Here is a 22,719-nt window from a genome sequence, read left to right as displayed (position 1 = left end):
CAGACCTTTAACTGAGTTGGCATTCTGCGTTGACGTTTCAAGTGGAAAACCCAGCCAGTTTGAACTCTAATATGCGTGATATGACTGAAGTTGGAAGGATGAGAGAGCGTGAAGAAAAACCTCATTAAAGTAATCTTTTACCACTTCTTGGCTTGAATTTTAAAACACAAGAATAACTTAAGCCTTTCTTTTTTTCTTTATTTCTGTCTTTCTTTCTGTCTGTTTTTCATTTTTCCCTTGAGCTCTTTCATGTACAGGCTTCAGGAGGTTACATGGAAATAGTGCATCCACCTCTTTGCTGCTTCTGACTGTCTTTTTCCAGAAGACCTGTGTAGAGGAATCGTAGCAGGTGCAGGGAGGTGTGAGATGAGGAAGGGAGTGGAGAGGTTTGTCGAATCCTACCTTATATGACCATCTTAAGTCTCTTTTTTCGGTGCTTATATGTAGCTTAATGCAAACAGGAGAAAGAAAAATTGACTCAATTGGTTTCAAGTTTTAGTGCTGCTTTTTGATTGGCAAAAGTTTAGGTAAAAAAGGTATTTGAAATTATTTTTACTTGATAAATGGTTTGCTACATTTGAAAAGAATGTTCAGTGCATATTATACACAATAATACAGAATAATTCTGAAATTTTAGTAGATGTGATACTCCTGTGCACTTGTAACACCTCATTTCTCCCGAGTTGTTAAGGAAAATGCTCTTTTTCTGGTCTGGGGAATGAATAGAAGAAAATTCTGCAATGTAGTAGTGCTTTTTTTAGCCAAGAAAGACTTGTAGATGTTCCTGGTTTACATTCATTTTATACCTGAACTATTTGGCAAAGTAATCTTAACCATTGTAAAACATTTAACGTATCTCTCCAGAGAAGGTGACTGAGAAACCAGTTATTTGTGTACCTCAAAAATAGCAAAGGAAGCAAAAGGGAGGCTAAAATTCATTGTAGCTATTCAGTGTCTTTAATGCCTTTGACATGAGCAGGATTAGTTCTCTGTTCCTTTCTGTCTGTCTTTGCTTGTACTTTGAAGAATTTTGAACAAAATACACACACATACATATATGTATATGTGTGTGTGCGTGTTGTTTTCTTTTTGCCTTTGCAAGTGTTTTATTAGATACAAGATGGCTACCTCAGTTTCTTTTTGAGGATTAGGGTACTGTTGTTCCTAGCATTAACTCTCTAATCAAAACAAACAAATGATAAATTTTAATTTTTGTGTTGAGTAAGTCACCTGCTCGGGTGCTTTTTGAAATGTTGAGCTCCTTCTACTAGGTGAGGATTACTCCTTATATCTTATGCTCTTTGGTCTTCTCGTTAAGGTCCCATACAGAGCTTAATATAGGTAGGACCTTCAGCCTTACCAGGCTCTGATGCCTTCTCTCAAAACTTACTTGTACATCCGTGGAGATTGCTGCATTCTAGCCTTCAGGATACCCAGATAAAACAGGTTTTTGCTCTTAGTGCTTTACTTTTTCTATCAGTTTTTGTAACTTGTTATTGTACATATTGGGCTTTTATTTCAAAGCATGGCTTAATTTTTTTAAACCTCCTGTATGGAGAGCCTTTGTTCCCACTGCTTTTTCTGTTCTCAGCTGCCATAACGCATCCATTTTTGTTTAATAAAATGTATGACAGGACAAATTCTTTACAGTGGAAAAGATTTAGATGTATTCTAAACTCTTCAGGAACTTGTGCTGGGTGAGCTAGATGAGGAAATAATAACATTAACTTCAAGACCTTGGAATTGGCTTTGGTCTTGGGTGTCGATCTTATGTTATAGACTTGAGGATGCAGTTGCTCACAGATAAATGGGAATAATAAAACTATTTTGCTCTCGATATATCTAGCATTCTCCCTGAATAAATTAAAAATACATCTTCAAATTAACTTTTAGCAGCAGTCATGTAAATTGCTGCTGGCGAGTGCTGCCTGAAAGATGTAACTGGACTCTGCAGGGGTTTTTTTGGTTTGTTTTTGTTTTTCTTAAAGGTACACCTTTAATTTTGAGGGGAAAAAATACTGAATTTACCACTCTGCTTTTGTCTATTAACTTTTAGCAGCAGTCATGTAAATTGCTGCTGGTGAGTGCTGCCTGAAAGATGTAACTGGACTCTGCAGGGGTTTTTTTGGTTTGTTTTTGTTTTTCTTAAAGGTACACCTTTAATTTTAAGGGAAAAAATACTGAATTTACCACTCTCCTTTTGTCTTTTTTGCTCTCACACTTTAAATGTAACACATTGCTATGTCTTCTCATATCAAATTTGTTCTGTCCTGCATTGCAAGGAAGCGTATGTAGAAGGTGCTTGTGGGTGTAATTACAGCTAGCACAGAAACAGAGCTCTGTACAGTGAAAATGGCAATCTGTGTCTGCTGTTGCTTCTGCAGTGGGGTTTGAAACGAGTGCAAGAAGTGCAGGAGTTGCCTCAGAAGATGAAAAAGCCCTGTAACTGGGCAGTAGCTGACATAAAGTGATGCCTCTGCTCTGGTTTATGGCAAGTACACATCTGCCAGCCTTAATGCCATTCTTGGGTAAGCTTCCTGAGTTTCTAGTCAAAGCCTGGAAGAAGCAGGCCCTCATGGTAGCACAGTTAGTGATTCTTTATCGTCCAGGGAAGAAAAGCGAACCTGGGTCATCCAATCCCTGTTGCTGTGGAGCTGAAAATGGAGACAGCCCTCATCACTGTGACTAGATGGTCCACCTTAGATTGCTGCTTCCAGCAGTTCCCTGCTAACTGGAGGTACAGCCATGATCCCTGTCGTTCTATGTTTTCTTGTGTGAGTAAGGTCCTCCGCTTCCCCTTCTGATGATCAGTACAGTTTAAATCTGGTCCCTGTGGATGTTCAAATACATGAGCTCTTGCTCCAGAGATCCTGCAGACCCAGACTCACATCTGTGAACAGCATTGCAGCAGTCAGTGAACTGAATTCAGGCTGCATGGCTTTCCTTTGAAGCCATGATTCTCTTTTAATTAGAGTGGAAAAAAAGATTGACAAAAATCCCTTCTCATTTGCAGAATACAGGAGGGGAGGAGTGAGGAGTCATGTGTGGCTTCTGGTCCCTCTTGGCTGAGGGAGCCCAAGAAAGGAGGGATTGTCTTGCCCAGAACTCACAAGCTGCTTTGTTCTCTCTCTACCATTGGCTGCAGGGAACAGGCATCCTCACACTCCAAAACAGGGCAAGCGATAGGATGTTTACATGGGGATGGCGTGGCCTCTTCTCCACTGGGGAGGCATTGTATAAGACACCTTCATCTCTGACTGATGCTTCCAGCAGCCCATGCGTGGTCTGCCTTGGTCCAGCTGCTGTGCCTGTAGCTGGCACCACCTGCGAGGGAGCTCTGGCAGGAAAGAGATGGAAGACGTTGTCTTCACAGAGTCAGGCATCACTGAAACCAGGGTGAAACAGTGACTGCAGAGTTATAAACCAACATATCAACCCTTGATGCCCTCAGTCTAAGATGGCAGCTTTCGTATTTTAGTGTACTGACATCTGATACCTGTCCATAACATGAAACTTTTAAGGAAATTGCCAAAGCACATAGATTACTTTATTCTTGGGTGAGAATGGTAATTTATTTGAGAAAGCAAGAAAATTGCATCCCTAATTCTGAAAGTTTATTTTGCACAAAATGTGGACAGACCAGACCTCACTCAGCTGTATAAATTACACCTTTAATTTGCTGAATTGTACAGATGATACCTCCTATGAGGCTGCTCTTGCTGTAAAGAAGCAATATGCTATATACCCCTCAGTCCCAAATGAGCATGAGTTAATACAGTTTCTTAGAGAGAAGCATTTTTATAGATTCTTCACAAAAGCTACACAAAAGTCCTACAGGAAAAGATGGGGAACCAGTTCTTTTATGAACGCGTGCACACATCTGTACAGAGATCTTTTTCTTCTCTAATAAGCATGAGAATCCTTGAAATGACCAAACAATTTGTTTAATCCATTCTCCTTTGAATAGTTGTACGAAATGAGAGCAGATCTGGGACTTAATATTTCCAATTGTTAGCTGTTAATAGAAGCACTTGCTGAGGTGGAAATAAGCCAGTGGGAAGGAGGCAGAAAAGGGGCAACTGTTGCTGGTTTCCCCTGTGAAGGCTAAATTAGAATTGTCCCCTCTTATAAATGAAGACATCCAACCTGTGTTTTTATGTTAATAGTTACATTAGGATAAAAATATAATGTCAATAGGGACTGGTTTCTTTGGACAAGAAGTACTGCCCATACGAGCTACTCAGTCTTCTCTCTAGAGAGGTCTGGGAGGAGTTGTTCTTGTTACCTTCAAGATGGAAGTTGACAACAAATTCACAAAGAGAATGCTCCTACCTGCATGCAGCCACACATTTTCTTTCTAATAATGTGAAAAATTGGCACCTGGCAGCACCCGAGGGCCCCTGCAGGCACAGCTGGCTTCTTTCTTCTGGTGGAAATTCATCTGTGCTTTCCACTGCATGAGCAGGACAGGTGCAAGTTCTGACTAAGTAGGAGTGCAACCCATCCTGAGACGCAACTGGTGCTGGTGCTAACGGGGGTGAGGAGATTAGCAGGGGAGAGTTTGAAAGACAAGAGCATTCAGAAAGACTCACGTGCATTTAACTTTCAGAATTGCATGTCTTACAGCTCAAAAGAAAACCAAAGTTGGAGAGAAGTGCTCTGTTTCCTTCTACTACGTAGAGGTACAAAGAAAAAACCACATGGCAAGGCAGCATATATATTATGGATAATATTATACAATACTTAAATGTAATGATGACTATTAAGAAGAAAGGCCAAAAGTGATGCAAGGCGGTCCAGCCTTAGGATTGGCAGACTTAGGTGTTGTGATTTATAATTCAACCTTGGGCAAGACCTTTATGCCCAAATCCAACTAAACATTAGTTTCCTAATGCATATTTGGGTGTCTCACGTTCCCCAAGAATCTAAATACTTTTTTGTGCTTTGAGGTTATAATTCATTGGCTTTCTGCTCTATGAAATTAGGATTATGATAATGCTTCTCGCTGCCCACAGCTGTCAGTCTACAAAATACTGGCTTTGTGTCATATTCTGATGCTCCAGTAATGGGGGAACCTTAAACAGGGGGAAGCTATTTGTAAAAAGCAATAGTGCTGTTTGTTAGCTTTTGCAGGGAAGTGTGTGTTAGGGTTTGGGGTTGTTTTTTTTTTTACCTGGTTAAGTTTAATTTAAGCTCTTTACTCTTAGAAGTGCACTTGGAAATTGACTCCTTAACTCCATAAATGACTGATTTGTGTGGAGATGTGGGTGTCTGAGTGTCCAGTTTAGTTCCAGTTCATCAGAAGAGCACCAAACCTTTTGACTTCACCGTGTTTTCTCTTCAAATTTTGCTTCTCCAACCTCCAGTTCCACCCTCTTTGAAACTGTGGTGAAAGTCATGCTCTATGTTTGCAGGTGACTTGGCTTTGGTCAACCTATTAAATTAACAGCAAAGCTGCTATATCTCCTTTTTGCAATACATCACTTTTCATTCATGTTGCATTATTATTTAAATCAGCTTTTTCTTTTGCCTTTTTTCCCCTCCCCTTGAAGGGTACCTGACAATCTCTTTAGGAGTTTCTTTTCAGGAAGATCATTCACGCAGTGCTTCCGTAGAGACCAAATATTTGAATAATTTATTTATTATTAGCATTCAGTGTGTTTGCAGTGGTATTATTGAAGAAGTAAAATTAAGTCAGAGGGGTTGTGCAGTGTGTCCCCAAGGAAGTAATTTGAACAGCAGAGCTCTCTTTTGTTTGAGAAAGTGGGTAAAACCCTAGTGGGGCTGCTGGGGTCCTGAGGGTGCTGGTATGAGCTCATGTTTGTGAGAGGATTTTAAAATGACCTTAACACTGGGTATTCAATGAAAAATCCCAGTGAGAGACAGCATTTTGCAGTGATTCCTACAGAACTGGTCACTTTGGTGTGACATTTTTAGTTCTGTGTTCTGTGTAGGACATTTGGATATGGGGTGCTATGCATTAGCTGTGCAGTATGTATGTAGTCATTCCTATTTCTCTAGTTGAGTATGTAAGACAATGGCAAAAGCTGTAATTATTAAAATGCCTGAAGTGTGGTCCTGGTAGCATTGATGTTAGAGCCATGAATAAGGAAATGTGACTGTTGGCTGTTTATATTCCTGTGACCAAAACATCTGAGCTACCTTTGGCCTCTAAAAGTTGAGAAGGAAGAAAGCCGAACTGCGGCAGACAGGTCTTGCTAACGGTAGATCACGTTGCAGAGTACATGAAGATAAGTTCCTACTGTGTTTAAAGTTCAGTGACTTATGTTTTAGATCTGCATGGGTGTCTTGCTGTCTTTACAGATAACTGCTTATTTTTTAACAGTCCTGCTTAGTGACTTTTAAATTATTACTTCTGAGTGACTCAAGATGAAGTTTACTGGCTTTGTTTACTTTCCTTGACAACTGGAGGGTATGAGTGAGTGCTGCAAGGCAAGTCTTACTGCAGTGCTAACCTTGGGCAGAGGAGAGGATACATCTGTATATACCTGCCTGTTTACCTTCAGTGTCAACTGCCGAGTGAGCGGTGGCAGTAAAACAGCATTTTGCAATACGCACTGAAGAGAGAAATAACTGCTGCTACAAGTCCCCACAGTGCTGGCCTGGCTCCCTCAGTAACTAGCATAGTGTAGGAAAGGAAGAGGAGGCTACTTAAAGCACGGGGGACACGAGGAGTGGATAGTCCTTGCCCAGACAGAGAGCAGTGCCAAGGTAACCTACAGGTGGCATTGCTCCACGGGTGCTTCTTTTCAAGTTGGTCCTGCAGGTGATGTGTTTCTGGCTTTGCAGTTTGAACACTGGAATCCACTTCTTGTAAATCACGGGTAGCTGATCTCAGCTTTTTCAGGAAAAGTGTTTTCTGTGACTGGTCCTTCTTTAGGCACCAGTACAGGTGCTTTTGTCCAGAGACATGTCCCCTTTCCCCCACAAACACACATATGAGACTGACTTAGATGTGGAAAACTTGACTGTGCTGCCCTTGGATTTCAGCTGGGTGAAGAAAGATGTAGACTAGATTCAGCAAGAGAAATGGCAAGTTCCTGTTCAGTGGCTTTCTCCCTTTACCAGGACTGCTGTAGATCCAAGATTCCTCCAATGTTTTCCTTTCCCCACCAGGAGCTGTAGTCTGCACAGAGCACGGGGGTTGTTTGCCTGTGCCCAGGGTTTCTGGATGCCTGGTGGCACGGTGAGAGCATCTCCTGAGGGGCTCTCAGTTGGCTGGGAAGTCCTGGACATGATCACTGCAAATAAAGAGATAAGTCTTGCAGCAGTCAGTGTCAAACCTTTTCTGTAGGTAGAATTTGGGGCCAGGCCATCTCTGGCTAGGCTGGGGTCTAAAGTGGGAAATTTCGGTGGCTTATGACAGGGAAGTCATGTACCACCAGTTAGATCCGATTTTACAACAACAGTTCTCTGAACAAGTCACCGTTAAAAACTAGCAGTAAAATTTGTACAGTAACTTGTAAAATGATAGAGTATATAAAGATTTATTTTCTGTAACTGTGAAATTATTGTGATTATTGCCATCAAAATCTCTGGGCTGATGAGCTAGAACATATGCTCCATGCTGAGAGCCTGTGACTGTTTGGCATTCCTAAAATGTGAAGGTGGCTGATATTAGAAGTAATCTTGGCTCTCATAATTGTAGAGTCTGAGAGCACAGCTATGAGAGGCATAAGCCTGTGCTTTACATGGAGATTACTAAAATAATAATATTGCAGCTGTGTTGCTAAGAGCAGTTTTGGTGACGTGCAGATTGCTATGAGCAAGGGAAAGCTGTTGTCAAGCTGGGCTGTTCCTTGACTGCATGTCAGGTTTCTTGAGACAGACCTATACTGAGAGAATTAAAACAGAAGCTCTGGGAATTTTTAAGATGCTCTCTTGCTATGACCTGCTTGTATGATGGACAGTTAGATGTTTTTGGATCCCTGGGGAAACCAAAGCTTCAAAACTAGTAAACAGAAGAAAATTATGGGAGAAACAGTGGTGGTGATCAAGTCCAAGCAATGTTCATGTCTTACTTTTTTGTATGCTGTCTGCATTGATGTTTTTCATGGCTAACATTGGCAATAATTTTTGCTCTCTAACATGCTGAGAATTTCTCCTCGCTGGTCAAAGCAGATCTGTGTGCTGCTGGTTAAAGACTGGTAAGTTTTTGGTTCTGTAAAAAGCATTTCTTAAACATCTGGAAGAAATGGCACGTTAATGGAAATGGCATACTACTAAGCTTAATTGTCTTTGAACAGTTGAGAAAAGTAGAGGCTATCTTAAATTGGAAGGATGGTCAGTGATGTGCTCCTTTCACTGCTGTGTGTTATTTAAGCTAAATGTGAAAAAAATACATTGGTTTCAGATATTGGAAGAAATCTTGCCACTAGAAATTCTTCAGTTGTACACTTGAAAGTATGCAGGGCTCCGGGTTCGTTAAGTTTGTTCTTAGAACTGTGAGTGCATTGCTTGATTTTCCTGATTTATAACTGACTCAAAACTGAATTGCAACTTTAAGAGAGAAGGAGGCAGGATTATTTTTTTCTTTGTCAGTAGAAGTACAGTGTGTTCAGAAACTCCAAAACCAAAGCTAGGGCTCCTTTCGGGTAAGTAGTCCTTTACAGTACTGGTTGAAGTACACCTGCCAAGGCAGTAGACTGTGAACATGAACCTTCTGTATACAGCACTTCTTCCTTGCATCTCTTCTCCTTGGAAGTTGCATCTGGATCCTGAAGGATGAACTTTTACAAAACAGTCCTCTCTAATCAGCAGAATTGGATAAACTCTCATTTTCTTACAAAAGTAATGTTTTGGAAGAGTCTATAAGATTTTCAGTTTGGTAAAAAAAAAAAAAAATTATCTTAATGCATTTAATACCAACCACAAATTAGCAAAGAAAACATTTATTTTCTTTAAATTATTTTAGGACAACCTCCCTCAATTTGGGAATGCCATTATAGGATTTTTGGCTTCATCTTACATGTTATTTCTTTTAGTTTCCTTTCTTTTTATAGGTCAATGTCTCACAGTGGTTGCAATTGCATACAATAAAGGTAATAAATTATCTTTCTCTCTGACAATATTTATTTCTACATTTAGCCTGTCATACTGCTCTCTAGTACATGACAAGGATAAGGTGAAATTGAAATTTAAATTGTTCACAGGGTGATAGGAAATTCCAGACCTGATTTTTACGTATCTGCATGATTTGAATGAAGATACTAAGAACAGTTCCTGCAAATCTTTCATTTTCGTATTTCTACAGTACATCCTTGCTTTGCAGTGTTTACACATACTTTATTTTTTTTGTGTGAATACATACATTGTTTTCCTTTATAATAAAATAGGATATGCTGCTTTGTGAACCACATCTTGAGTTTCAGCACTCAGTTTCTGATACTAATACATTAACTAAGTTGTTTCTTCTGAGGAACAAGAACAATAAGTTGTTTCTCCTGGAGATGAAAAAATTAAACAGCTAAGACTAGAACACCTGGTCAGCTATGTATGTACAAATACGTCTGTGCCCACGTGTATATTTAAATACATTTCAATATAAATGTGTGGTTCAATATAAATGTGGAAATATGCAGTTATGTAGCAAAATATCCCTTTTTGTGCTAGAGATTTCATGCATCTGCCCTGTTCTCATGAACTCTCAAACCCATCCATGTGTTCTAATGCTCTTCTGGGAAACCCAGATATTTCCATTCTTGTTTCAAAATGTTTTCTGTGTCATCCAAATACTAGGTTTGAGATATCAATAGAGCAGAATACTAAGTTTTACTATGTTTTTATGACAGATATTGTCCTTCCCACCACCATGTGTTATATCTCTCCCCTTTTCCCCAATTTTCTCTATAAACATTTTCTTCTTTCTAGTATTTTGTGTTTCTGTCAGTCTTCCCTTCGGTCCTTTGGAGCAAATCCGAAGTTGTTTCCTTAATGATTTTTCCTCCCCTCCTCCCCTTCAAGCAGTTCCATTTTTCATCACTGCAGTTAACTTTGCTAATGCTTATGGTAATTTGAAGTTTAAAAAATTAGGTGTATTGTAAAGTTGTTGGTTGCTTTTTTTTAAATAGTTTAATCTTACACTACCATGAGTTTGTGTTGACTTCCCCCCTCCTAATTCCCCTGGATGTCATTATGTCAATAACAACTTACTCTATTATCAAACATAGGTTTCTATATGTGTCTTAGGTAGAAGACACCTTATTTGCTGTATGAGACGTCAAGGTGTACTTGCAAATGTTGCTATAGTGGCTGGGGAGAGAGAAGGTTTGTTTGTTTTTAATAATATCACAAATTGCTTCGGTCACACTGATAAACCACAAGAAAAAGTAGGTCTAGATTTTCAAACTTGTAGAAATGAGTTTGTGGCTTAAAAGCATAAAATAGCAAATGCTGGCCGAGATGCCTGATCGATTAAGAAGTTAGATATTTTCATTTATTTATTTTATTGGGTTGTAGTCAGTCTCTGAGGTGTTCTCTCTTATGGTTTTGCTTTTTGGCTTGTCTAGATAGTTCCCTTTGCTGTGTCTGTCACTAGCTGCTTCTTTAAATGGGTTATAGTATCTTGCATAAATACAGATGTTTCTACCCTTCCTGTAAAAATGAAGCTGGTGTTAGAAGCCTGAAACGTGAACTGATGTCTGAGTAAGGGTTTGACATGACTGGTGCGGAGTACAGCACTGACGCTTGTTCTTAGTTCTTTGGACAGCGTTAGTCACTGTCGAGGCAACCTGTGTCCAACATGAATGCTCAGAGGGCAGTTTCATACAGAAAGGTTAGAGAAGCAGCTTGGTACAGTCTGCTCCAATTGATACTTATAATCATAGACTCATAGAATGGTTTGGGTTGGAAGGGTCCTTAGAGCTATCATCTAGTTCCAAACCCCTGCCATGGGCAGGGACACCCTCCACTAGACCAGGTTGCTCAAAGTCTCATCCAGCCTGGCCTTGAACACCTCCAGGGATGGGGCATCCACAGCTTCCCTGGGCAACCTGTTCCAGTGCCTCACCACCCTCACAGCAAAAAAATTCTTCCTAATATCTCATCTAAATCTACCTTCTTTCAGCTTAAAACCATTACCCCTTGTCCTATTGCTACACTCCCTGATGAAGAGTGCCTCCCCATCTCTCCTGTAGCCCCCTTCAGGTACTGGAAGGCTGCTATAAGGTCTCCCTGGAGCCTTCTCCAGGCTGAACAACCCCAACTCTCTCAGCCTGTCTTCATTGGAAAAATATCCAGCAAACCATTAATTTCTCTACATCATCTGTTGAACAGCTTAATGCTTGGGAAGTAGAAATGAGACAGGGCAGAACTGGACAGGGACAGAACCTAGCGAGCACACAGCTGTGACTGGAAGGTTACGACTCCCTGGCTTTTCTGTTCAGTTATGGTGGGGTTAGCAGAGCTCCAATTACTGCTGAAGAACAGGATCCAAATTTACTGGAAGATTTCTGAAATGAATCCTTCTGAAATTTTGTTGCTAGGATCAGCAGTTACTCTTCTGCCAGACTTGCAAATGCATATAGGTCAGTGGTGTCGTGGTTTATTTTGTAAACATTTCATGATTTGACTGCTGTCTTTAGAGATGCCCCCTCTGTCTACATGTAGATGTTTTTCTTCAAGAGCGGCACAAATTAAACTCTTCCAGGTAGCCCTTAGTTTCCACTCCTGGGAGGACAGTTAGCAAACATCATAAAACAAACATTGCAGAGTTTTTCCCTGATATTTTACTTTCTCTGTGTTTAACTGCAGCAACAAATCTTAAATGTTTATTTTGCAAGAGGACAGTGAAATGTGAAAGTCCAGATGAGATTTGCTAGTACACAAGACTGCTGAACAGCTGTTTAGCAATCCACCACTTGAGTAAACTAGTTTATGATCGTGAACTACCAGTCTAACTAAATGCATCTATTGTTTTGTTGACCTTATCTGAACAAATAGAGAAGTTGTGACAGTACTTTGAGTGGAGTAATGACCTTTTCTACTGAAGATTAGCTTAAAATAATAATAAGAAATGTGCCTTAGAACAGATCTGTTATATGAAAACAGATCCTAAAGTATACAGTTCCTCTAGATGTTTTATTCAGATGGTAAACCTGTTTTATAAGCTGAAATTCTTTCCAGATAATATGCTAGGGGAGTGTGCTCTGTAAGCCTGACAGGAGGAGGAACAGCTTTATAGACCAGAGACAATACGTGAAGAATCTTAAAACAGCTTCTTGGAACAGCCTGTAACCTACAATTTGGGGCACACCCAAGTGTTGCAGCGGCTGGCCACAGATCCCGAGAGAGGAGAGAAGCTGCAAGCTTCAGCAGTTTGTACTGCCCATTCTGCTGCCTTGGAAAACTCTGGTTTGAAAATGACTATTCGTGGTTTTGTTTTGAACCCTCTAACTCACACGAGCACCATGAGCAACTGTTTCTGTAAATGTGTAACCACTCCACAATGCTTTGCACATGTTTCAGGTTATTTATGTTACTTCATATATAATTTGATGAAAATTTGAAAAGTCTTATCAAAGGACATTAATTGGGTGCATCACAGTGTGGCAACTGTAATTAGCTTCATGAGCCTCCGCTTGTGTGTCTGTGCTAGTTAAAACATCCACCTGTTTGACAGCCTCTTGTGTTCAAGTGCAGCACCCAACACACTTGAGGAATTGTCTTATTACAGGTGTCTTTTTTCAACACCTCAGCTTTCCAGGGTTCTTCATTTAGTTTCTTTCTTCAGTATTTATTAACCAAAAATCAGTAAGCAAAATGCTGTTGAATTTACTTAAGAAGCCAACAAGCTGAACCCTGTAGAAGTTCTTCCCTGCAGGAACAGCTTTTGGTCATTCAGAAGCAAAAAAAACTTGTCTCGTAAGTAGCTCCAGGTATGCAGACTGCATGCAGAATTGTAAACGGGGGCTTCCTGTTGTCCTCACTGGTTGGAAAGCAGCAGTTGCCTTTGGCCAAGGGACAGGCCAAGAGGCCTCTGCACAGGGCAGAGCGAGGTGACCTCTGTAAAAGGAAACAATCTCACAGTTTGATCCCTGTGTGAGCAGCTACTCTTTTTAAAAGAGGCAACTTGAAAAGCAACGTTCAGACCTGTGAAAGGAGAAACCAGGTGATGAGGACTAACTGGAGTAAACTATGGTTAGTATTAAAGGTGTCTTTAGAAATGCTGCGTTGCACTTGACACTCACCTGTGTGAGAATTTGGATGTACGGTTTTTGGTTTGGATTCCCTGAGCTGGCAAGGAACAGTTTTAAATCGGTACTGGCTTTCCTAAATGGCTCACAATTTAGCTAATTCTCATGAATTCAGGGCAAATGCTGAAGTTTGGGAAGATTTTGCCATGCTCTTCTTGTTATACCAACACAAAGATTCATCCCAGCTTTCGCTGTGCTGCTTTGTGGTGGTGGTTTCAGAAGTTGTATTTCTTCTACACTTGTTCAACCCTGTCAGGCTGCTGTTCTGCCATAGTGTATTCTACTGACAAAGCTGACTGTCAGTTATGTTAATTAGCTATTGGTAGTGATTTTTCTACTACAAGTAGAGTATAGGCTGGGAAAAAAATCCACTAATATCTTTCCATGCAATTTTAATTCAGCTCTCCTGTTATGTGTATTCTTATTATGTAATTGCTTAATCTTTTTTTTCCATTAGTTTCCTGCTTTATTCAGTGCCTTAACTGTGGAAAGTGAGATTTAGGGGGGCTACTGCAAATCTACTGAAATGTAGCATTTCCTAGCTTTTAAGTGCTTCACCTTTTGGTGGGTGGAGTTGGGTTGGGAGTTTGGGGTTTTTTGGTTCTGCAGTAGCAGACTTTCATTTAGGTTGGCTATTTGTGTATGTTAGAATATCTAGACTACTGGTTCTGCCAAGGTTTTGCATACTGCATGCCAACTCGGGTGAGATGGAATGACTTTTATTCATTGCATTATCTGAGGTGCTCAAAAAATAAAAAGGAACTCTTGAGCACCCATTCTAAAAGTTTGAATATACTCAGGTAGAGACTGAGGTATGCATTTAAGAAAAAGGATTTTTGTCTTAGTTAGTTGTTTAGTTGTGAGTTTGTTCCCCTTATCTCTGCCTCTTACAGGTGCTGGTGTCATTTGTTATTCACTGAAATTGAAACTCTGGATCAGTTTTTGTTATCAAGGGAAATTGATATTTTTTAGGGCTTCATAATCAGGTTGCTCTAATAACAGTATAGTATATGATACCTAAGTTCAGTCAGGCAGTACTTTTTTCTATAGGTGGCGTGACACTTTGCAGAAAAACAAAATGACAGACCTGCGATATCCAGCATCTAAATGTAACATGTCTAAATAGGACCCTGTAGATACATTTTTGACCTCAAAAATTATGAAATATTTTCAAGAATGATAAATTATTTAGGTCATGATAATAACTCTGAGCAGTTGCCACATACAGCACTTCTGATCTTCAAAATAATTTTTAAAGCATTATTTAATTAAATCATACGGTACCCTTTTCTGTGGGTTTGGGTGAGCACCAGTACCACTGGCTTAAATTGAGAGTTTGGGCAACTTCTTCAGGGAAAGCCTGTATCCATCAGGTGTGACGGGAGCCACAGGATCCCTGATCCCTCCTTGATTCCTGCATACTTTTTAAAAAATCCATCTTGAGAGAGATTCCCATCATAGTCTAGAAACACGCCCCAGAATTGTTAAGTACCTGCCTGTACGTTTTGGACACCGAGTTTTGGGGGCCTGAATGAATAATTGCATGGTCTCTTAATTTGGTAGAAAATTTACCATAGGTTATCTTTGTCGGTGACGGACGTCTACTGCGAGACTGCTTCACAGAAGACCAGAAATAGGCAGGTGGTAAAGAGGATAAAAGTTGTTATGTACTTGGCCAAGTGAGGGAGTGCACATCATGACCAAGGAGTGGGGAAAGGAACCAGGGAATAACAGCTTATCTGTGTGAAGTGGTTGCAAATCCCATTAGTACTTCCATGACCAGAGAGAGTAACTTTTTATCTCTGATAATCTGTATGACTCTCTACTGCAGGCAGGGCTGCTGTGTGTAAGATCTGGGCTGGCTTCTGTGTGACACCTTCTGCTGTGGATTCCTGAATTTCTGCATGTGAACACTCTGAAATTTTGGCCAGGAGACTAAGTATTTCTCAGGTGTTGCTGGTCGTGTGCCTGTACTGGCAGCTGAGGCTGCACACATGTGCAGCTCACTCTCTCCATACAGCTGTTGGAGCAGTCACATGTGCAAGTATGAGGTCTGTCATTTCCTGCAGTATTTTCTCAATTCAAAGTACTCCAGTCACAGAGCACTCAAATTAAGCAGTTCGTGCACTTTGGAGTTTAAGAGACTGCCTTGGAGCAGTCACATGTGCAAGTATGAGGTCTGTCATTTCCTGCAGTATTTTCTCAATTCAAAGTACTCCAGTCGCAGAGCACTCAAATAAGCAGTTCGTGCACTTTGGAATTTAAGAGACCGCCTTGGAGAAACTGTCCAACTGCAGCTGAATTAATGCTAACCAGGGCCTGAGGATTGCTAGAAATACAGGGGATGAGGGGCTGAGAAACCTGGCAGAGTTTCAGAACGCAAGGGTGGAGTGGCTGGGGAGCATTATCTTATCTAAATGGTAATTTCTATTCCATACGTTAATTAAAACATATAGTGTACAAACGAGCACTTAGGAAATCTTCCAGATCTTTTCCTAAGGGGATGTTTTGGAAGTAAATTGCAAGTTGTGCGTGCTGGCTCAGTGCAGCCTCTAAGAACTGTACTGAAGCAGACAGTCCAAATTATGTGCCCTCTTTGAGCAATGAGGTTTTATGTGTATTGATAGTTTTGGGGGAGCTGTTTTTATTTTGTTCTTAATAATGTATTTCAGGTATCCTCATTCTCTCAGGGAAGGAACAAAACCATTTTTCTCAAATCAGTAGACATTAACTGTGAGATGGAGGAATGCAGTCCAAGAACACAGAAAGGAGTCATCAGTTTTAAAAGAAAATTTTCTATAGCAGTTAAGAAGTTGTACTTATTTCTTAATGAATCTTCTTCATTAAGACTACTTGAACAAACTTATCCAGGAAGCAGTTTGGATGAGTTAAACCTGTTATAGGTGGGTCTGATTGTGTATTTCTGGTAAGTGTAGAAGCAAGATTCCCATTTAGTAATCAGAAGATGTTTACATGGGAGGCATGTTTTTGTTATCTTGTCAGTTTTGCTTTCTTTGCTGTCTTACTGTGCATTCATGACTGTGATTTGTAGGTATCCTTGCTTTTGTGTAACATCCTGTATTCTGCATCTTCATTGGAATGATCTTATGTACTGGCAGAGGTCGGTACTGCTGATACTTTATTTGCTGCTTTGCCTTTTTATGGAACAAGGCACATACCACCTCAAAAAAAAAAAACCCCAACAAACCAATCCCCCTGCAAAATATTTCTCACTCGAAAAACTGCAGAATTTCTTGGATTCTTAGTAATTGCAATGACCTCAGTGTAGCAAATGAATACCAGGGAAAGCCGAAGAGTCGTCTGCTGGGTTTAGAGGCAGGGATTTTGTTTTTTAAACTTTCGCAGAGGGACAAATATTTCCTGTCATGAGAAAAATAAGTTACATATGCCTGTGCAGAATTAAAAGGGATTTAGAAATAAAATGCAGCCCTGTGCCCCAAAAAGGAAATTGCATGTGGTTTGCCTGGGCATTTCAGGAAAATCCACTGTCCTAATCTAATCCAAATAATTAGATTTTGGATTAAGGTATGCTATAGTCAACAAAACCAGAACAGGTAGAGATAATTTTTGTCCAGTCTGGACCCTCTATTATTATGCCTAGGTTATTTTTCCTATTTATAAAACTCTGTATCTTTCCCTTCAATGATTAATCTACAGGCAGAGTGCAAAAGTTATTAAGGCTAGAAACAGATGAAAAGATAAATGCTGACCTTTCTAATTGGCTCTTGAAACCTGAAATATTTACTGCTTGGAGGATTAATAATGTTTGTGGAATGATTTGTCATCCAAACTTATTTCTTGCTTCTTTGTGAAGCCATGCTAACCTCAGATAAATATGTATCTGCTGGTGCCTCCACATAATGGATTTTTCAACATCATCATAGAAATCTTACTTCCAAGCGATTCACAATAGACTTCAGTAGCTGAGCATACCTTCCTGGTGGTTCCCTCGCTTGCTTTGCAAAATGTGATCATGGCTGGAAATGGATGGTTCGCTTCTTTATCTGAAGTCTTTGGCACCAGGAATCAAGACTTAATCATTCTCTGCATTGATGGGTAGAGGAGCATAACGGCTCTCACAAAGCTGACAGGGTGGTATTTTGTTCTTTGCTCGTGTTCTCCGGAGTTAGTGGAAAGGGCTGTAAAACCTGTGAGTCTTTGCTCCACTGTGGATTAGGGGTTTTCAAGCATAGCTCAGAGATTTTTATTTTTTTTTTCTCTGTTAGTACTGAAGCTGAGATGTCTGGTAGTACCCTAGAAAGCGTAACACTGTTGCCACCAAGAACATGCTTGTTTTTATTCTGTTCTGCAAACTAGTTAGGATTAACTATTTGCATTGCACTGTATTACAGCAAGTTTTATTAGCAGAGGAGTAACTTCAGCATTTCACTGACAAATGTCTCTCCTTGTAGTAAGGACTCGGTAAATGTGGTGAAATGGATTGCTTTTGTTAGAGTGTTGGTCTGTTAAAAGTGACTGTGAAAAGAAATGAATGCCAGAAAGTACTGTACTTTTACAAAGGGGGGAAAAAAGGCAAACATAAAAAAACCAAAAAGACCTTTCCTGTATCTTTGTTGTTGTGATAAATACAGTGGGTTCCAGAGACTTCTGAGTCTTTAAAACTGGACTGACACATGAAAGTGCAAGTGAGCTAATCTTGAAGAGCAAGTAAAATCACATTGTATTTGACTTTAAAAGGAGTGGTAAACTCTATCCTGCTGGACCCCTGATGGGTAAATGAACATTGATGTTTCAGAATCAAAGCAGCCCGTGTAAATTCAGTCTTGCATGTTATGTAACAGATGAGGATTTTAGGAGAATTATGATGTAATAGCCTGATGCTTATTTAATAAACATAATTAATTAGAGCTGAACAATTTACTTCTGGAGTGAAATAGAGAGTAGCTTTGCAGATCTCTTCATTTTAATTGCAGCATCTGTTGCAAGCCTAAGTTTCTCTTCCCTGACAGAGTATTTTGCTGCATTGATGCTGTGTGTGTGTTATTGGCTGTGTTTTAGCACAGCTTGGTTGTTTATTGGGGGGGAGGGAGGGGAGGGTAATATGTGCCCACTCCATGAGACACTGCCCAGTTTGCTCAGGACAAACAGCAGGAGCAAATTGTTGATCCACTCTAGCTGCTTTTGATCATGGTTTCCTAGCGATGCTGCTCTTTTTTTCCCCCCTCTCTCTTCTACCACTTCCAAATAAGTCATGCAATTGTAGAGGAAGGCACATGTTATTGTACCAGCATTATAAAAAGATGAATTTGTAGGTCATTTATTATTAAATTTGCTCGGGAGCTCTGCTGTGGCTGGTGGAGGGGTCCATCAGTACCTAGCAAGATCTCTAATCAAAAGCTTCAAATAAGATGTAGCCAGCTACTTGGCTGGGACCACCTGTCACCTATTGCGCGTCTGAGTCTGCTGTGTACTTTGGCAGCCACTTTAAAGTTCTTGCTCTGAAGTGAAAAGCAGGCTCGCACTCTCAAAGTGTTTGAACTTTTGGATTACCTCCATTTCTGCAGCAGCCACTGACTGAATCAATAAAAAAGAATGGGCTTTTCATATTTACACTTTCCAAGTCATAGATGTCCTGTCCTGGAAGGGAGATTGTGGAACCAGATGCAAGTGTTGTAGAGAAGGAAGAGTTGATACCTGAGCTGCTAGATAAAAATAACAAAAATCAGTAGTGACCCAAAGCACTACATGGGAGACCAATTAAAAAGGAAATAAAGTCAGTATTATCCTGTTAAACTAAAGCCAGAACATCTTACAACTTCAGTTCTTCCTGAAAATATTTAATTTCAAGAATAATTCACCCCAAACCTTGCAGTGAAGAACTGAGCTTCTGGTTGTCCAAAGGTATGAATAAAAATGTACATTTCTTGATTCCAACTTCAAGATAGTGATGTTCCAGGTTTGATGAGAATTCCTGCAGCCATTTTCTCCTGTGGCCATTAGTGGATTAAAAGCAAACAGCCTCCTCTTACTTGAGCCTGTAGTGTAGGGCAGCGTTCACAGCAAGCAGTGCTGGGTGTTACAGTAGTTCTGGGAAAATTTTTACTATTTATTTTTAGGTGTAAAACCTGCTATTTCCACCCCTGCCAGCCTTTTGACAGTGTTGATTTGCTTAGTTTTTCGGGAAGTCCTGATTTCACAGAGACATATTAATAAAGAAAAAAAAGTTTGCACAATATTTATACACAGTGCATATTTACTAGTGTTGATGCAAAGAGCAGTATTCCAGTGTTGCCTTGTGTAAATACAGGTTTTAATTGTTTTCCTGCTTTTATGAGGGAGCTTCAAGGAGCGGTGTCAGCTTATACAGCAGTATAAAAGCTTTCATGTACACAGTTTATGAATACTAGTACTCAAGCCACTTCTTTGTTGGCCACGTGTGGAGTCCTGGTGCCAACCTGCGCGTCTGGTACACACACAGTGCAGGGTGATAGCCGGTGAGCTGATCTGCAGGTGACAGAAACACCAACAGTGATGTTCAGCTGTGGCACATGAAGATCTAGGTGTTTGGCATCTGGATATCCGTTGAGTTATAGGAGCTTTCACCGAAGGATTTCACACTGCACATGTTCTCAGTGAAGGAAATTTAAAGAAAACTTTCCCATAAAGGCTGAGACTTTGCTGTGGAAGTTAGTGCTGACAAGTCCCTTTCATGCAGCTATAGTCTGAACAGGCAAAAAAGAGCTTGTTCCAAAATATTACCATAAATTAAGGGCCTTAAGCTTAATTACGGCATGTATGTTGTAAAATGAATTGAGGGGAGGGTAAGGGAGTTTCCACCTTATTTTTTAATTATATTTGTACAACTTTTTATACAGTAATTATGTGTTTTACTCTGAACAATCAAGTTATATTGGGAAGTAAGTGGTATAGGCTGAGTCTGAATTTTAAGTGTGAGCAATGTTTAAAAAGCAGTTAACACAGAGAGGTGTACTGAGTGGTGAATGGGGAGGAGGCAAGAAATTGAAAGTGAAATGATCTTGCTGTAACAGTTTAACATTCAAGAGATGTGGTAGAGAAGCGACTCACGCATCACCTGAATTTCTGCTGGGCTTTTGCACAAGGCAAATCCTGTGGCAGTGCAGTATTTGTATGCAGGACTTGAGCTGGCAGCTTCAACTCCCAGTGGCTTTCCTTGGCCCCCAATATTGACAAGCATGTAATTACATAAACGTTGTTTACTGAATATAACATAACTTTAATTATAAAAGGTTTAGGTTTTATTGTGGTTTTGGAAGACAGTAAAGAAGTGAGATTTCTATCTGTCTCACTTTTTCTCCTAGTGACTCGTGGACCTTTATGCAGGACTGTGACAATTGTGCAGTTTACAGCTGGGGCACGTGTTTGAAAGTAAACAGACTGAAACTCGGAAGAGGTTGCAGCAGTACTGTCATGTTATCTAAGGGGCCTTTTGACTGCTAATCAAGTTAAAATATTTTATTTGTATGCAGTTCTCTCTCATCTGTGCTGGTATGTCTGACTGCCAGTCACATTACTGGGGGCAACACATGTACAGTAGGAGGAGAACGGTCCTCCTGTGGCTTTCATTTAGTTGGATCTTTCAAACAAGCATTTGCCTTCCTTCCAGAAACGACAGACAGAACCTGAAGTAATAGAACTTGTGAAGTAAATTCAGGGAGATGCAATGGGTGATGAGTCATTACTTCAGTTTCTGTATTTTAAGATGTTTGTTTTGTCTGTAACCTAAAACTCTTCCCAAATGTTGGGCCAATTTTAATCCTTTCTTGTGTTCAGGGAAGAGAGTGATTTACTACAGTTAGTAAGTTGTACTGATTCAGTTTGCCAAAAGAAATAAAGAAAATTAAGTTTCTGTACTGGCATTTCTTTTAAAGACCTTCCAGATCTTTAAGTCTCTAACTCTTGCAAGTGCAGTAGAAATTACTTAATATGCAAAGCAGCAACATTTTGAAATATGAGTAACTTTTTAAACCATCGCTGCAATTGTTAACTTAAAAGTACTTATTTCAAAATAATTCACAGTACTTTTTCTTACTTGATAGATTGTGCTATAGTTCTACAAGAAATGCAGAACTGTAGCTGTACCTCCTGAGAAGTAGGCTCGGGTGAATTTTGTGTTGGTGAGCGTTTGTTAATGTGGTTTTATAGGTAAATTCTCCTCACAAAAACAGAGTGCACCACCAAAAAGCATTTTGGCTGGCACAGTTCCATTTACTAAGTAGAGTATATCTTCAGAGGCATCACCAAATACAAACTGGAGCGCGGTGGCTCGTTCAGTGTTACGCTGAAGCATTACTCCCTCACCAAGCCTGAGTACCTGCTTGGGCTGTGATCTGGTTCTTCAGGAGTGCGGCCCTGCCGAACTCCGCTCGCCCCTGGTTTCATCTGAAGGGAACATGGACATGTCCCCAGCCAGCGGTGGGGTGGGATCCTGCTGCACTGGGACATGGAGTGGTAGGTAAACCTGGGGAGACCCCACCAGCGTATGCCAACTATACCTGGGCAAGAAGTTGGATGTGGCAAGTGTGTTAGTGTATTATTTATACTTATTAAAACTGGAAAAATTCTTAGTGTTATTACTGATGAACAGTTTCATGGTTGTGTGGATACGAGTGCCTTTTGGGGAAGAATTGCCACTATGAAAGCATTTGAGACCACCAGCAATAAGCAAAACTCCATAGCTGTAGATGAGATCACACCTGTGATGGAAAGTTTTTTACCAGGAAGGACTGTTTCTTCTGGCACAGGGCTGCACACCTTGCCTGTGTTTGTGTGGTTTGTTGGCTCTTAGCTGTCTTGTGACAAAAACTACTCCAGCCCACTGTTGCTGAAAACGGAGCACAAGTTGGAAACCGAAAGACTTTCTGGATTTCAAGTTCCAGCTGTCACCGAGGAGGGCAGAAAATCAATGCTTCCAGTGGCAAAGCATCAAACAAGCAGGGGGAATAAATCTGACTCTAAGGCTCAGAAAAGGAGGTTACAAGGATTGACTATGCCATTAGTTATGGTAATTTTTATTTAGGAACAAAGACTCTGTATACATTTGTAACCAGTTGCTTATACTGTACACCACTTCTATGTTCAGTAATTCTCAGAAATACATTGTAAGTCAGCATTTCTTTACTATAATTGGTTTAAAATACAGACATAAAGGACTAGGGTTTGGGGGGGGGGTTGAGTCTTTGTTTCTTAAAAAATTGCTTATATCAAATATGTGTAAAATGTTTTGGTTTATATTGCCAGTTTGAGGTGCAGATCAAGACAGCATTGCAGCAGCCACCATGTATAGATGAATGAAGAACATCGTCTTGTAAATATCAGTTGATACATCTTTGAGTTTTTATGGAATGTAACATAAAAGGCACATTCCTTGCCAAAACTTCCTTTGTGCTGGGCTTCTCTCTAATGTAATTTCCATCAGTTAAAGAATAAAGAGAGCATGTTTTGGGGCTCGTTTTGCTTGGCAGTGCACAAAGGAAAAGAAAGG

At 40.2% G+C, this 22,719-nt stretch overlaps 1 protein-coding gene across 1 annotated transcript in view; it reads left to right on the top strand.

Moving 5' to 3' along the window:
* LOC104464790 (forkhead box protein N3-like) overlaps positions 1 to 22,719 on the top strand; it is a 70,866-nt gene that overhangs the window by 3,883 nt on the left and 44,264 nt on the right. Inside the window, exon 4 of the mRNA XM_010077621.1 lies at positions 9,024 to 9,062. Coding sequence (XP_010075923.1) covers positions 9,024 to 9,062 — 39 coding nt within the window. The remainder of the gene's footprint in view (positions 1 to 9,023; positions 9,063 to 22,719) is intronic.

The sequence above is a fragment of the Pterocles gutturalis genome, unplaced genomic scaffold (assembly GCF_000699245.1).
Source record: "Pterocles gutturalis isolate BGI_N339 unplaced genomic scaffold, ASM69924v1 scaffold4488, whole genome shotgun sequence".
Classification (NCBI taxonomy): Eukaryota; Metazoa; Chordata; class Aves; order Pterocliformes; family Pteroclidae; genus Pterocles; species Pterocles gutturalis.
Note: the sequence above shows the minus strand (reverse complement) of the source record. Positions and strands in the feature narration are given on the sequence as shown.